Source organism: Gigantopelta aegis, chromosome 10 (genome assembly GCF_016097555.1).
Source record: "Gigantopelta aegis isolate Gae_Host chromosome 10, Gae_host_genome, whole genome shotgun sequence".
Taxonomy (NCBI): Eukaryota; Metazoa; Mollusca; class Gastropoda; order Neomphalida; family Peltospiridae; genus Gigantopelta; species Gigantopelta aegis.
In genome coordinates, this window is record NC_054708.1 from 48,389,853 (window position 1) to 48,408,016 (window position 18,164).

An 18,164-nucleotide genomic window follows, 5' to 3' on the forward strand; every position below is an offset into this window, starting at 1 on the left:
ACAACATGCATCTCAGAACATGCAAAGTACAAATCAAATAAAACAACTATTTTTTTTCCAATTGACATTTATGATGAACGTTTCGTCAACAACCGAACATATTGCTAAATCGAACGCTCTTTTTCTTTTTTAGCGGGTCTTCTATACATGGGAGGAAGATAAAAGAAACAAAACAAATATGGCAGATGTTGACATTCGTCTGGCTAGTGCACGTGGTAGAGAAAAGTCCACGCAAGATGATGAAATCAACAATCTTGTCACTCCTGGCGATGTTATAACAGCAGACACAGGTTTTATGCGGTATGCTGTTTAAATTTCCTATCGTGTATATCATTTTATTTTTTAAAATGTATATTTAAAATTTCATATGATACAGGTCGCCTAAATTGAATCCATGAAGTTTCGCCCCAAGTCATTTCGCCCCCAATTTGACCTGTTCGCGCCATGTACCAGTTCGCCCCCAAGTCAATTCGCCTCCAACTGTTTGCCTGTTAGAAGCTAACGCTCGTACCAGGCAAGTAGAAATCCCGGGGGGAGGGGGGGGGCGAGTACGATTTTAATGGTGCTAGTCCCCCGGGCGAGTAATAATGGGCAGTTGTGACCAGGATTCATGATGCGGACAGTCAAACTATTTTGCCAATGAAACCTGTTAAACATACAAACTGTAGATGTATTAAATTTCATCAAAATAAATTGACATGACAGATTGACAAAGTCAAAAAGTATCTCAGTTTCGTTTGGTCTCAATAAATCCCTATTTAAGTACTGCAAACACAATCGGAACTTTCTGTTTGTTTTTTCTGAATTCTGAAAATTGCCGTAATATTGCAATTAAAGATGAGTCATGTTTGGAAGGGAAAATGTGTGCGTGTGTTGGTGCTTCGTGTTCGTTTCATCGGTAATAAATAGATGCATTGTAATAGATCATGTCGGCATCGATCGATTTTAACTAGCTGCTTCCAAACATCTCGAGTTTACCAGTGGACATCCGAGTATATTAGGACAGAATAAAATAATTCAGTAACAGTAAAGATTATTCCTGAGTTGTATGACTTAAATTAATTTAATATTATAATTGCTATAATTTTTTGTAAATACCCCACCCTTTGCTGCCGCCTTTGTCGGGGAGAGGAGTGGGGGGTGTAATTTAAAAAAAAAAAAAAAAAAAACCATTTACTAAATGACGACCAATTTGGTGTACTTTACTGTAATGTTTATCATATGTAATTATGATCTTTTAAAAAGTATTGTTAGCCAGAAACTTGTGACAATGGCTTCTAAATAAGGAATCTCCATTTAACAAATACGAAAACTAACCACAAATGACAACACATTTAAAAGTTCACTTTTATTCATTTTATTATGGATGTCCATTATATTTGCACCATTAAAGATAAAGTACAAGCAACACAGTAATGTGTGTTCAATCCTTGAACAACAGGTCCCATATAGGTTTCGTCTTTTCAAACTGCTTCAAGAATGACGTGGGGGTGGGCTAGTGATTTTTTCCTGGGGACTAGTAACTTTCCTCAGCTACTAGTCCCCCAGGCCAGTGAAAATATTTCCTAATTCCTACAACTGCAAACTATTTGGCAGTTCGCCCCAAACTTTTAGTCAGTTTGCCTTCAACTCCCAATTATTTGTTACTTTTAAAGTCTTTTAAACAATTATTTGTAAATTATTACAGAAGTATGCAGTTTGTTATCCTTTTAAAATATTTACACATGTACATGTTTAAATTCAATAAAAATTCACTGCAGCTTATAATAAAAGCAATAAAATGGGTTATTAAACATATATATGCTTTGGTAGTCTTCTGGCCATGTTATTCACGAGAGTCCTGTACAGCAGCAATAGGATTCGCTGGATGGAAGTGTTGTCTGCATTTTCTGGTAGCGTGATTCGCTGGTCCAGTCATTAGTCATTCCTAAGCATTGTTATCACAAGTTGTCACCGCCTGTCCGTGGTATAAATAGCAGGCTGTAGTCGTCCTTCTGTTGGTTAACATCACAAAACGTCTTTTGTGACTGCTGACGTTGTAGTTAGTTCTATTTGTCCGCAGAAAGAACCGGTGCGAGCAGTATATTACTATTAGTAGATTTAAATTACCAGGATGTGTACCACCTCCTTATCGTGGGATCGATCATGGGTTTCAGTTTCGATACGATAGGTACTCTTTGAATACATCTGAAAAAGTCTGTTTACCATTCAGATATGAAGAACCTGCGACATGGCACACCTGGCTGAGAATTAAGCTTTGATGACATTCATAATAAATCTGTTTATTCCTGATTCTTATGAAAGTAAAATTCCATATGATCTGGAAAATATATATTATACTTACATCAAAGTTCGATGACTGCCAAATTGCGCATCTAAAAATGCACATGGGAGTGCACAAAATCTCCTAAAAATAGGGTAAATTTGCACTAGAGAAAGCTTGGCACCTACAGATAAGTCCAGATCACACATTCACATCGACACAGTGGTATCTTTATGGGGGCAAACTGGTTATGCACGTGGGGCGAACTGACATCCTATTTGGGGGCGAAACGTCTAGTACCCGCCTAAATTTGCCAAGTGCAGATAACTCGAGACTACCCAATAGTTGAAGGGGCCCTATCAAAGTTCTCTCCCGCCAGATATTAAAGTAAAATAACATAGTGTTTACTGGGGTGATACCCATAGGTGTGGGAAGCATGGAGGGGATAAGGGATACTTCCCCCCCACCCCACCCTCATCACTCAAACACAAGCGCAAGTCGAGGTTAATCTATGGAACGCAAACAGCCATCAGCAAAATCTAGCCGTTCCGAGCAAAATAAAATGAAATAATGGAATGAATTAAATTCATTTTCATTTTATTTAGCATTTATTGTTGATCGTCGTCACTTAATTGTAACAAGTAATTACTTCACTGATCATTTTCTGCATACAAGACTGTTCCACGTTTTATTTCCCTCCAATATGGGCAGATATAAATGGCTGTGCACTTTCGAAAAACATGATGAACTCTCACCCGGTTTGAACTGTAAATTTATCCATCTAGAGTCCGTAATTTACTAAGAAATATGATACCTGTGCAGGGACAATTTCAATATTTATTAATATAATATATATATATATATATATATATATATATATATATATATATATATATATATATACATTTGTATATATACATTGTATATATATATATATATATTTTTAAATATTATTATTGAACATGAAAGTTTTGCGAACAACAAAGTATTGCGAAAACTGTGTACAACTAATCATCGCAGTACTTTATCCACACAATAATATAGCGACTTTACTTACAAATAAAATAACAAAATTTAAAAAATACGTTGATTTATTTCATTATCAATCTATCGTTCAATGAACAAAACTAAACAGGAATCATTGTCAATCACCTTGTGTAATTAGCAAACTACACTAAGGTTTATCATCAGAGTAAAGTTCACACCACGCCAAACAGACCTGATAATCACCAGCCACGTGTAACGGTTTCTTTGTCTTTCGCTATAATCAACTGGTCAATGCATGCCACATTCCACCAGGCATGAAGCAGTTTGATCAAACTGATTCTTAAGTCAGCAGGCTTGTTGGTGTTTTCTTTTATGTTTTTGGCCACAATGTCAGCATACCACTCCGTAAACTTTTCCTTGATTGCTAATTTAAAATCCACGTTCACTGATAAATCCATGCAGCCAGTCAGGACGAATCGCACTTCAAAGGACCGTTTACGTAGCAAGTCCAAAAACAATTTACATCTATGAGCTGCAAATACATCGAAGATTGCCAGTGATTTCTGTCGTGCTGGTAGTCGGTAAAGTTTGTTTTATTTAACGACGCCACTAGAGCACATTGATTTTTTTATCTTATCATCGGCTATCAAACGTCAAACATATGGTCATTCTGACACAGTCTTTTTTAGAGGAAACCCGCTGTCGCCACATAGGCTACTCTTTTACAACAGGCAGCAAGGGATCTTTTATTTGCGCTTCCCACAGACAGGATAGCACAAACCATGGCCTTTGTTGAACCAGTTATGGATCACTGGTCGGTGCAAGTGGTTTACCAAAGTCAGCTGGTAACTTTCGTGCCGCTTTCATATACATGTACTTTCGTTTAACAAAACCAAGTTTTCGTAAAAACGAATCTGACAATACCGACAATTCTTTTATTTCCGTATATGAATTATACAAACATGAATAATAATATCAACATCAAGAAAAGAAAAAAGATACATGTTATAATGGTTACAATATCCTAGCACAATTATAATTTATATACTAGTAACAATATTTAACAAGTGACATTGTCATTAGGTAAGAGGTCTAGCAACTGAAAGTAGAAGACTAGGTCTTAGTCAAAGAGATGGGTGTCCCATGTTCTTCAAGGAGGGATTGGTTTTCGTGTAATACTATGCCTCATGCCGTTGCCAAGACAATGTTCCTGTTGATTATGCCCCCGGCTATACAAATTGCCATCACATGTTTTTCTCAACCAGAAATTCATTATTCATTGCAAAATGTTAGGTAATTTCACATGTTGAATAACAAACGTTATATTTCTGCAATTTACATGTCACCAATATATACTGGATCAATGCGAAAGAGCACTTTTTACAAATTATTAACATAAGGACTAGACAGGGAGGACTTAGTGTCATCGCTTGGGCCGTATAGACGGGCACTCGTCTTCAGAAAATTGGCCGTGCTAAGGTCTTTATCCATATAACCATCCCAAGCTTTTTCCAGGTCTTCAGAGGACACGTTGAGTTGTACCAACTCAGATTCTTTCCTCAACAAGGTAGTCAGTTAGTAGAACCCGAGACCTGCCTGTCCTGCCCTTGTATTCAGTCTGTTGTGCCAACCTGCAAATATAAATACATTATATCAATTGTTACATTTAATGCTGTAAACTGTACCTGCCAGGTCCTTGCTGCTGGGTCTGAAATGTGTATGTGTATCCATGCATTCGTGATTGTAATAAAATATAATTAACTTAAATTAAATTAAATTTTAAAAATTAAAGGGACATTCTTGAGTTTGCTGCAATGTTTGAGATGTTATCGACTAACAGACACTTTTTAACGATTGTAATTACATATTAAATATATGTTTCTGCATAAAATATTAGTGTCTGTATATTAAACATGTTTTTGATCGTTCTAATATTTGTAATAGGTTAAATTTCATTTTATTTCATAAAATATTTTTTTTTTGTATGTTCAAAATTATTTGAAGACAAATTCAATTTGGGCTTCTTGCGAATATTAAGACGACCAGAAACACACTGAATATACAGACACTGATATTTTAAACAAGACAATATACATAATTAATATGTAAGTTTAATCGTAGAAATATTTTATTAGTCAGAAACATCTTACAATGCAGCAAACTCAGGAATGTCCCTTTAATTATTTGTCAAGTTATGATTTTAATTGAAAATAACTAGGACTATGTTCTACATCATTGTTGGTGCGGATTGTCAATCCAAACACAACAATGGCACATCAAAAACAGGGTTCCTTATCCACTGCCTGTCCATGTAATCAGTTAACTCGATCTGTGGCCCGTTGTTTGCCTGAGCTTGCAGGATTGCAAACATTTCCACAATGTGGGCTGATGGTAGAAATGGTAGGGCCATCAGTTGACGGATGTAACTGTGAACTGCTTCTTGTTTCCTGTAACTAGTCAGACTGCTTGTATCCAGTGGAAGTTGGATCTCTTGATATCAGGAAAAACTTCACTAATACCCTGTAGCTTGCCAAGCTCCTGTAAAATAAAATGATAAATTTGTTGAAACAATACATATGATAAATGGATATAAACATTGAAACAAAAAAATACTTTCTTCGCACTTTCTACTCCTTCACACCTTTTCATAATACTTTCTTTTATCAGTACTAATTCCGCACATAACATCATTTCCTTTTTCTTTTCTTTTTTCCTTCTTGGCCCCAGATAATAATAATAAATAAAAAATCAACAACAAAAAACAAACAAAATATAAACCACAACAATATACATAAAGTGTGTGGCTTATATCTATTCGTGTGTATATATTTTACCATTTATATGTATGTGTATAAAACTGTGTATACCATATGAAATTTAAAAAATATTGAGAGACGGTGAGCTCAGGGCATCCCAACCCTGACACTGCCATTTTATATTCTGGGGACAATAAATTTTAAAAAAAAAAAAAAACCATAAAACATACCTTTCTCAATGTCGACAACAAATGCCTCCATCACATTTCTCTCCATTTTGTCTTTGATAGCACCAAGGATCTGAAATGGATATGATTATATTATGATAGTCTAATCAGTGTATTCATCTGTTGAATGTTCCTGAGATGAATTTGACAAACCTTAACATAATCTTCCTGGTGCTTTCTGGACATTAAAGCAAGTGCCAGTGGGAACTGTTTTCTTTTGCCATCTTTTTTAACAAATGCATGTATGGACATCAGCTGTGCTGCCTGGTTGAATGGATCGCCAACAACCTGTAACCATATATTGATTAAATTGTATTACACATGTAATTATTTCTTTAAATTTCGTTGAAGGTTCCTTCCATGAACCATTTTTTTGCCTATCAACAAATCAAATCAACATATAAATGTTTTTATTAACAAAATAAAAATTAGTGAAAAACGACTCTACATGGGGGTGAAGTGACTATGTTGGTGGTACGAATGGACCCTGGTCAAGTTTGCCTCCATCACCCTCACCCCCATGTTGCTGGCTTCATCTAATGCCTGGGCGGGATTTAGCTCAGTCGGTTAAGTGTTCGCTTGGGGTGTTTGCGTTGCAGGATCGAACAATCTAGGTGGATACATTCAGCTGATTGGGTCTTTTCTCGTTCCAACCAGTGCACCACAAAGGCTGCGGTATGTGCGTTCCTGTCTGTGGGAAAGTGCATATAAAAGGTCTCTTGTTGCATTGGAAACAGTGTAGCGGATTCCCTCTGATGACTACGAGTCAGAATTACCAAATGTTTGACATCCAATAGCCGATGATTAATTAATTAATGTGATCCAGTGGTGTCGTTAAACAAAACAAACTTTGAACTTCTAATGCCTATAACATAAACATTGATTACTGTTTTAATGTAGTCTTTCTATATTTCAGTGGCCATGGCACATACATGGATGAGAAGTTACATGCCTCTGTGGCTGGAATCGTGCAACATGTCAACAAGCTGATCTCAGTGAAGCCATTAAAAACAAGGTTTGGAGATTTTGTGAAACTTGTGGTGATAAAATAATACTTCATTAAGCAAGACTACAATGATGTAGATCATGTCATACCATCCTCACTTTTGAAAATGTCAGAGGCTGTGCTGTAAGATTTTTTTCTGGTGAAAAATTAAGCATGAAATAAATTTATTAAATATTACTTGTATTCATTTTAGACTGGAGAAGTGCACGGATGTTCTTCACCTGTTTTAAAAATTAATTATATATACTGAGAGGCATAAATAACGCAAGGGATATTTCACTGAATAATATCTTATAGAAATGTAAAATGATATATATATATATATATATATATACTCAAGTATGAAGACAATTGACATATTGGTGAAAGAGGATTTTCTTCAATCAGAAAAAAATGGAATAAAATGACATTTCAGCAAAAAGCATAACTTGGGTATTTATTGCAACAAAGCAGCATTGCATATATAAAACTTTTTTGCACATGCATTGCCTGTTCTCATCTCCCTATAAAAACAAACCTTTTTTGTTTGCTCTCTTATCTTTTTTTTGAACATGCCATTATAAGTAATATTAAAAAATGCTGTTTTAGTGCCTAATTTTTTTTACTTGTGTGTGTTTTTTTAAAGATATTTTATTAATTTTCCCCCCAAATCTGAATAATATCTTCTCAGTTACAGTTGTTACCAATATGTAATTGATCCGCATGCTTAATGTAGATGACATATATGTAACATTTCTGTAAAAAAATATCAGTGAAATATCCATTGCATTATTTTTGCCTGTCAGTATATATGATAAATGTATTGAAACAACTAAATTTCTTAATCGATGTTTGCACATGAATGAATGTTTGTGTGATTGTTTCAGTGTGTGTTGTGCATCTTGTATGTCAGCATTATATATAACCCACACACACTTACACACACTTTTGAGTACGGTCAGTTTAAAATTTAAAAATACTGGTAGTACTTTTTTCTGTAAATCTGCATTTGTATGGAAAGGTACTATTAATGTTTTTAACAAGAATTCTGTGGGGTTTTTTCCCAGGTATAATGGTGAGGTGGGAGATGTTGTGATTGGGCGGATCCTGGAAGTCTGTCAGCGTCGGTGGAAGGTGGAGACGCACTCTAAACTGGACTCCATTTTAATGTTGTCGTCTGTGAACCTTCCAGGAGGTGAACTTGTGAGTTGTCTTTGTTACCATTCTAAACATAACTGAAACATGCAAGATGTTTATGGATGTCGTTGGTTCAGTATTCCTCATTCGTGCAATAAGTTGTAGGATTCATTACTCTCCGTGAATAACTCAATATCAATGGCTGTGGTATGGGATCTTGTATGAATATAAAATATCCCTTGCTGCTAATTATTAAGACTATCCTTTGTGGTATATCAGTTTCTCTTTAAATTCATATCAGGGATCGCTCTGCTATTTTGAAAACACTTGGCAAATTTTTTTTTAATTTAAAAAAACATTTAGATAATGATTGATATTCATCATAATAATAACATGATTTATGCACTTTTTTTAATTCAGTTGGCAAACGTTTTTGCTCACCCGGAGTTAACTCCGCTTTTTGATTCAGTATTCAGTATTCTTCTATCAATAAGACATCTTAACATATTGAAATCAAAAACTAGTTAAAGAATGTATTCATATATACTCTTCAAAAAAAGAAACGCAAAAGGGTACAAATGGGTTATAACTCCGATTTTATGTTTCCTACCGGTTCATGCTTTGTGAATATAAGGTCATTGCATGTCCCAAACACATTCCCACGGTTACATTCGATAAAACGCAGCTACTGTACAATAAAGTTCCAAAATGTGAATATTCGCAAAAACGCAGCCACGTGCAAACCATGTCACCACTGCACGTGCGTTGTCTGCACGTGCAACATGAACACCGACAGTATAAAAGTGCAGGGTGTTCGCTTGCCTGGCCTCTGTATCTGGCCGACAGTTGACAATCCAGGACATGCCACGTCTCAGTGAACCGCAGAGAAACAATGCCATCGGCCGACTAGACGCAGGCGAATCCATAACGGCCGTTGCCAGGGCATTCCATGTGTCCCCAAGCACCATCTCCAGACTGTGGGACCGTTACCAGCAACATGGATCAACACGTGACCTCCCTAGATCCGGTCGACCACGGGTCACTACCCCCGGGCAGGACCGCTACATCCGGGTACGCCACCTTCGGGAACGATTGACTACTGCCACCTCCACAGCCGCAGCAATACCAGGTTTGCGCAGGATATCCGAGCAGACCGTACGGAACCGCCTACGTGAGGTAGGAATTCGTGCCAGACATCCAGTTCGAGGTGTCATCTTAACACCACAACACCGTCGACTCCGTCGACAATGGCTTCAACTGCGATGGAGACAGGTGTGGTTCAGTGACGAGTCCCGATTTCTGCTCCGACGTCATGATGGAAGATGTCGCGTGTATAGGCGTCGTGGTGAACGTTATGCGGCAAACTGCGTGCAGGAAGTGGACAGATTCGGCGGGGGTAGTGTCATGGTGTGGGCAGCCATCTCACACACTGGCAGAACTGACCTGGTCCACGTGCAGGGCAACCTGAATGCACAGGGCTACATTGACCAGATCCTCCGGCCACACATCGTTCCAGTTATGGCCAACGCCAACGCAGTGTTCCAACATGACAACGCCAGGCCTCACACAGCACGTCTCACAACGGCTTTCCTACAGAACAACAACATTAATGTCCTTCCTTGGCCATCGATATCACCGGATTTGAACCCAATTGAGCATCTATGGGACGAGTTGGACCGACGCCTCCGACAGCGACAACCACAGCCCCAGACCCTGCACGAGCTGGCAGCAGCCTTGCAGGCCGAGTGGGCCACCATCCCCCAGGACGTCATCCGTACTCTGGTTGCTTCAATGGGCAGGCGGTGCCAGGCAGTTGTCAACACACATTGAGGCCACACCCGGTATTGACTCCAGATGACCTTGACCTTGGTGGTGTGTCCTATCACTTACTCACAATGGACTAGAGTGAATTGTGAACAATCCTGCAACATTTGGTAATTATCGGACTCACCATTCAATAATTAAATCAATTCTCCAAATGTTACGACAATGTGGTTTTGCGTTTCTTCTTTTGAAGAGTATATAACATTATTTTTGCTTACTTGAAGATGAAAAAGAGTTGAATGACTGCATGCAAATATGAGAATTTTTAATTGGTTCCATCATACAGATATATGTAACTAGACTTACACTAGGTTGATTAATATTTAATTTCTTTGTCTAGAGACGGCGATCAGAGGAAGATGAAAAGATGATGAGACATTATCTGAAGGAGGGCGATCTCATCAGTGTATCCTTAACTTGTTTGATTTTTGTGCATCTAATGCCCATTAAAATACACTGCTAATACACTCTTAATATCTCAACCGTTGAAGGTTTACTTTTATAAACACACATCTTGAGTTGGTTTTATAATGGAACATTGCAAAGTATAAGATAGTGAACTTTATGCATAATAATTTTAATATAAGCAATAGCACTACCTGTCACTTATTTCATGACCATAAGCTTTTGGGGGATCCTCTCTTCTTTCTCTTATTTATTTGTGGACTGTCCTTCTAAAGTGCTCCAAATTATATAAATATTCGGCCGAGCAGTCAATACCTTTTTATTTTTGGCTTGTTAACTTTTTATTTTATTTTTAAAATTCTGTTAACTTTTTCACTAATTGCTATTTTTCAAAATTCTGCCGATAAAATTCTGCTGATATCCAACTCTGCTACTGATGGGAAAAAATGTAGCGAGTTTCCTCTCTAAGACTATGTCAAAATTACCATTTGTTTGACATCCAATAGCTGATCATTAATAAATTAATATCCTCTAGTGGTGTCAAACAAAACACACTTTTTCCTTCTCTGCCAGTTGTGACAGGCACTAATTTAACTAGCGAAGTGGCTCCTTTTTTGCTGAAAGTTAGCTAAAGTCATCAAGTTGAAGTTAGCATAATATTTTGGTCTTTGTCCAATTTGAAAAAGAAAGATCACACGGCTCTCCTCAGTTCAGATACTTCTACCACTGTGTATATATCATCAATATAATCTCACTTGGCACTTTGACAGTTCCTTGTTTCATTTTGATGTGAGACTGCACATCAATCAGACCTTTCTGAATGAATGTGGACCAAGATGAAACACTAGAAATGTACTGATAAATGTTCACACTTCGCCCATTTTCATCAAACGTCTCCCCTTTTTCTGGAAAGGGAGAAGTCACTACTATTTTTTAAAGCCTATAAGTGCCTGTGTGAGTGTATGTGTGAAGTTTAGCACTCTAATAAAAGTCCTGTAATTTAAATGCAAAACTGTGATGCTGTTACAATCATTAGAAGAGTAATCTTAATAATTTACATTTTTGTTGCAGTGTAACTTATTTGCATATTGTTTATAGTTTATTATTGTACCTTGACTCCGCCAGGCAGAAGTACAGAACGTCATGAATGATGGATGTCTGTCACTTCATACAAGAAGTCTTAAATATGGAAAGGTAAGGATTGTATTCATGTTAATGGATTTTCAGTCAAATAAGATGTAAAATATGGCCTGCTGTTATTTGTTTTCAAATAGAAGTCAAAGACAAGTATGGCCTGCTAAGAAAAAAATATAGCCGCAGGACTTCTAGATTATGGTAGCCCCACTCCCATGGCTAGTGATATTCAATGTTGGGCTAGTAAATAACTACTATTGCCATGCCCGACGGCTAGTGAAAAACAAAATTGTCAAATGTTGCAGTTAAGTCTGTTTTGTAAATATGAATATCCTGATCCCACCCTAACCCCAATGTTACTGTTTTTAAATCTCTATCTCCCTCTTTATGTGACATATCTGATTATTACTATTATTAATAAAATTGTATTAACTTAAAGTAAAGTAGGGCTAGTGGATTTAAAAAAAATTCTAGAAGCTTTGAGCCTGCTGGAAATAAGATGGCATAGGGTGAGACGAAGGTTTGAGACAGAGTGCAAAACATTACGACCTCTCGACCTTTCATATGTAGTTTAGAGCATTATGCAATAAAATATAACAGTACCAGGAGCATATGAGATAATTGTACATATATCGTCTCTTGGAAAATGACTGTTTTTCGCTTTTCACAAGTTGCTATTTAGAGCCATGATTTTTATTTACAAGTGCCTGTTAATATTCAATCTTAATTTCTTCCAGCTAGGTCAAGGAACATTACTCCAAGTTTCTCCTTCCCTAGTGACAAGACGTAAAACTCACTTCCACAATCTACCATGTGGGGCTTCGATCATTCTTGGCAACAACGGCTACATCTGGATTTCACCGACCGTGAACGAGGAGACGGACAACACTGGAGGATACGATCAGAAACTCGATGTGAGACAGTCATAGAAAATCAGAGGATGTTCGTGTTTTTTGGTCTCCTACCGGTCCAGTGGAGGGGACTATAGGTTTCATCGCCATTTGTCTGTCTCACATATAGTTTTCTTCTGGATGTTTGTTTTACAGTGCCTTGCGATATTGATCTCTAATTTCTGATCTCTAATCATGTACTCAGGGCTTCTAGATTATGGTAGCCCCACTCCCATGGCTAGTGATATTCAGTATTGGGCTAGTAAATAAATACTATTGCCATGCCCGATGGCTAGTGAATCTTTTTTGTCAAATGTTGCAGTTGTCTATTTTGTAAATATGAATATCCTTTCCCATCCCAATCCTCAGCTCCATCTCCCTTTTTAGGTGACATATCTGATTATTACTATTATTTAGTGAATTTTTAATTGTGGCTAGTAAATTTTTAAAGTCACTGATCCCATGGCTAGTGGATTTTATAAACATTCTAGAAGCCCTGTACAAGACTGTTACAGAACAAGTTTGACTTTCTTGGCGATCAGGGCTGGGATGTAGTCTAGTGGTAAAGCACTCGCTTGATGCGTGGTCGGTTTGGGATCGATCCCCGTCAGTGGACCCATTAGGCTACTTCTCACTCTAGCCAGTGTACCACGACTGGTATATCAAAGGCCATGGTATGTGCTATCCTGTTTGTGGGATGGTGCATTTAACAAATCTCTTGCTACTAATGGAACAGTGTAGCAGATTTCCTCTTAACACTCTATGTCAAAAGTGCCAAATGTTTGACATCCAATAGTCGATGATTAATAGTCAGTATGCTCTAGTGGTGTCGTTGAACAAACTTAAACTGAAAAGTTTATTAGTAGTAGACTTGTGTAAAAACATTTTACTTGCAGTACCGTTAACTAGCCTCACTGAGACAGTGGTTACGCCATCAGCATTAAGATTTACTTCCCAATACTAATTTGAACCTATAGTAACTTTTGTTGACTCATCGGAGAGATGCTAGGTCATTACATTGTATTTACTCTCACCAACTAACCCTTTATGTGTTCTGCTCAGATAGCTGAGTCCTATGCGAGGACAGTGCATTTGAACTTTAAATGGATATTTATAAGCACAAAAAAGAATTTAAAGATGAAAGTCTGTTTGCAAAAGGTTTATCATTTAGAGATAGATTTATTTGGTACACAAATAACAGGAAAGGAAAATATTTTAATGACGCACTCAACACATTTTATTTACTGTTATATGGCGTCAGACAAATAACAGATGCAAATTAAGATTTTAAATGTTATTGTTTGGTTATGTGATTGGTATACTTTAGTTGGCTGTCCACCTCCACATCCCAGTCATTGTCTCTCAAACCGTGACTGGGCAGGATCTAGCTGTTAGTAAAGGCCTTGTCTGAGGTGCTCTCGTCACAGGATTGAACTTCCTTGTTAATGTTAGACCCATTCTCTGATTGGGTTCCAGGGCTAGTTCTGGGTGAGCAGAACCATTCGCCATATTATCTTTAAATATGCAAAATCCACTGTTATTTTTCAATAAAATACCAATTATTATATGAAATATTTTTGCCAAATCAAAATAAAAGTCGCCAATTGTTCCTGAAATTCGTAATTGGCGAGTGGCATAACTATTCCTGGGTTTTCCTGTTCCAACCAGTGCCCCATGTTTTGGCTTACACTGAATAAGTTTATGATGAACGAGATGGCTAATTCCATGGAATTCTTGTATTAGTTTTTGGAATGGATGAATGAATGTTTAAACAACATTCCAGCAGAAAAATACACATTGGGTGTTGAACAAACTTGTGTACATCAATACGATTATTTACATTAAAACAATTTTAAATATGTAATTATGTAAAGCTGTTTAAAGAGCTGTGTAGTCTTTAGAATAACCAAGCTTGTGTTTTATGTTTACAGCCGGTGAGCCCATCGGACCGTGAAGTGATAGCTCGACTCACAAACTGTGTGCTGGCACTCGCAGAACATCTCATGATGCTGCACGACACCAGTGTGCTGTATGCATTTGAAGCATCTCAGAAGTACCGTGTGAGTACTCAACTCACTCAAGGTTTGACAAACCTACCAGCCCTTGCAGGAATTTTAGCAATGGGTGTCTAGATTAGCGAGTGAAATTTATAAAGTGTTGAGTCATGTTCCTTTGGAAAATATAGTGAAAGAAAACATTTTCTTCAGCTGGAGGTGGGTGTTCAACTCCCAAACCCCCCTCTCCCCAGTACATGTGACTGCCCTCGGTTCTTGTCTAGATAATTTGTTGTCTGGGTTAGTGAAAATGATCAACTGTATTACTATATATAATACATAGGGTACTAGCCAAAACTTCTGTGAGGTCTGATTATTTTCTCAAAAATTTGTCGAACACTGCTTACAGTGATGCAAGTGTTGATCACAGTGTTGTAGGATGTAATATGGTTACTCAGTATTTGGCATCATTATTGAAATTGGTACCTGCTATAATTAGGTCACAGTGACCTAAATTGGTGCCCGCTGTAATTAGGTCACAGTGACCTTTGTATATTATTGGAGTTTTTTAATATCCATTCCTTTTACACACACAAACACACACACACAAGCATGCACACACACATGCATACATGCACACGCACAGTACCATTACAAATAGCATTTATACACAATATATATATATATAGCATTGATTACTTCAACTCGACAGAATTTCCTCAAATGTGCACTACTGTCTAGGAAGCACATGCTCTCTCTCTCTCTCTCTCTCTTTCTCTCTCTCTCTCTCTCTCTCTCTCTCTCTCTCTCTCTCTCTCTCTCTCTCTCTCATCCATTGTTACTTGTCTTGTAACAGTGTTTGATTCAAAGTGACTGTTTTCACATTGTCAACTGATTTACTTTACAGGCCAAAGACATACTCAAACCAGAAGTGATGGCAGAGATCGCCGACCTCACACGACAGCGACTGGAGCTCGAGGGAACATAGCTGTGACTGTTATTCAAAACGTTTCTAACACATCTGTAAATAAACATCTCATTCTGTGACCTGTACTTCGTGTTTGACTTGACCTCAACAATTATAGGCAGGGCTAGCTCTGCCACTTGCCAAATTCACAATTGCAAATTTTAGGAACAATTGCCGAATTTTAGTTTAATTTGGCAAAAACAATTTGTGTAATATTTGTTATTTTGTTGGAAAATAGCTATAGGTTTTGCTTTTTTTTTTAGACAATTTGGCAAAATTTTCTGATCACCCACAGCTAGCCCTGATGGGGCCAAATTTACTAATTTAAACGTTGATACTTTGGATATGTTTTGTTCTCACATGCAGACAAAATATGATGTTTGCATGTGTTTATCAGAAATTATTAAATATATGTGGCTCTTTAGGAAAGTTAAAGTGTCTAAAATAAATGCTTTTAAAAATTTGCCCATAAAGAAGTAATGTCCATATTTTGTAAATTGTTCGATATTTGAACACTGCTTGATACTGTGTGTCATGTTTGTAGGTGTTGGCAGTCCTCAAAATTCACGACGGCGATCGGCAGTGCTGCCATAAAAAGCTGTTGAAAAATTGATTTGCCACAGCATTTTTATCATCATTGGTTATTTACTTTGTTGTTATTTGTACTAAATTGCCCTCACAAGATAATCTGAATTGTGGAGGTTGTGTTAAACATGTTTTGTAGTGTTTTCTTATTTGGCTCGGTCCATTCTTCACATTCAAAAACCCATTGGACCTCCATGCTTAAGGGGCTGGATGTAGCCAAGCGGTAAAGTGCTTGCTTGATTCGCAGTTGGTCTAGGATCGATCCCTGTCGGTGGACCCATTGGGCTATTTCTCGTTCTGACCAGTGCACCACGACTGGTATATACTATCCTGTCTGTGGGATAGAAGTTTGTTTTGTTTAACAACACCACTAGAGCGCATTGATTTATTAATCATTGGCTGTTAGATGTCAAACATTTGGTAATTTTGACAAATAGTCTTAGAAAAGAAACCCACATTTTTCCATTAGTAGCAAGGGATCTTTTATATGTACTATCCCATAGACAGGATAGCACATACCATAGCCTTTGATATACCAGTCGTGCATTGTCTGGAACAAGAAGTAGCCTACTGGGCCACCCCACCCCACCCCACCCCACCCCCACCCCCCGACGGGGTTCGTTCCTAAACCAACTGCACATCAAGCGAGCGTTTTACCACTGGGCTACATCCCTCCCCGTTTGTGGGATGGTGCATATAAAAGATCCCTTGTTGCTAATCGAAAAAGGTAGCCCATGAAGTGGTGACAGCAGGTTTCCTCTCTCAATATATGTGTGGTCCGACACCATATAACCGTAAATAAAATGTGTTGAGTGTGTTAAATAAAACATTTCCTTCCTTCCTCAACTGATGTATGCAGTAATGCTGTACATTCATGTTAAAAGTTAATGTTGAAGTTTTGGATGCTCACCAATCAGTCCACTCTGTAATAGTAACTTAATCAAAGAGGATAACTTTACAATATCTTGAAAAGTGGGGAGTTACCAAGATATTTTTTTGTTCTCGCAAACTAGTCAAACCTGCTCTAGCCACCATCTGTATCAAGCAGCCACCTGTGTCAAAGCGGCCACCTTTTTGTTCTCCCAAATCATTTTAAACTGACCTCTAGTAAGCAGCCACCTGTCTTGGAAGGCAACTGTTTGATACTCCCTTTGGTGGGTGCCTAACAGAGGTTTGACTGTATGGACAGTTTTCATGTAGTGCTATTACTTCGAATTCCAGAAATATTTTGAGTTTTTCATCTCCATCTTTATCACACTGCTATTTTGACTATTGTACCAGCACTGTTATTCTCGTATTATTGGTGCATGTACTTACTTGAGAAACAGTAACGTAGACTCCTTGGCCTCAATGCACACAAAGTGCATGCAACCATGTATCCATGACCCCTTAGTAGTCCAGTCCAAGTGGTCTCCTCTCCGGCGGTTTGTCCCACTTACAGTTTGCTGAACATTTTTTGCAGTGCCGCAAGATACTGAGCTGAATTTTTATGTATAGTTTTATCACGGACTGTTACAGGTCAAATTTGCCTTTCATGGCGATTTACCCCTTTTTCACAGAGTTATGACCCTTGAACTTAAGAGATACGGAAATTTGTTAGGCCTGGTAGGAGACAAGTATTGCTTTAGCACTATACTCCGAATGTTTGTTTAAGCAATTTGTTGGTGTTCTTTATTCATTTTGTATCTACCAATTCTATTTAGAAAGGGAGCGGGACGTAGCCCATTGGTACAGCGCTCGCTTGATGCGCGTTCATTGTGGGACCAATCCCCGTCGGTGGGCAATTGGGCTATTTCTCATTCCAGCCAGTGCACCACGACTGGTATACCAAAGGCTGTGGTATGTACTACCCTGTCTGTGGGATGGTGCATATAAAAGATCCCTTGCTGCTAATCAAAAAGAGTAGCCCATGAAGTGGCGACAACGGGTTTCCTCTCTCATTATCTGTGTGGTCCTTAACCCATATGTTTGACGCTATATAACCGTAAATAAAATGTGTTGAGTGTGTCA

General features: G+C 37.8%; 1 protein-coding gene across 1 annotated transcript; it reads left to right on the plus strand.

Moving 5' to 3' along the window:
* Positions 1-45: 45 nt before the first annotated feature.
* On the plus strand, positions 46-15,649 carry LOC121382692 (exosome complex component RRP4-like). Its single transcript, XM_041512233.1, has 8 exons — positions 46-300; positions 7,150-7,248; positions 8,286-8,421; positions 10,520-10,585; positions 11,710-11,778; positions 12,456-12,632; positions 14,540-14,668; positions 15,510-15,649. The coding sequence occupies exons 1-8, from the start codon at positions 179-181 to the stop codon at positions 15,588-15,590; spliced, it is 879 nt and encodes a 292-aa protein (XP_041368167.1). The 5' UTR covers positions 46-178; the 3' UTR covers positions 15,591-15,649.
* Positions 15,650-18,164: the final 2,515 nt, after the last annotated feature.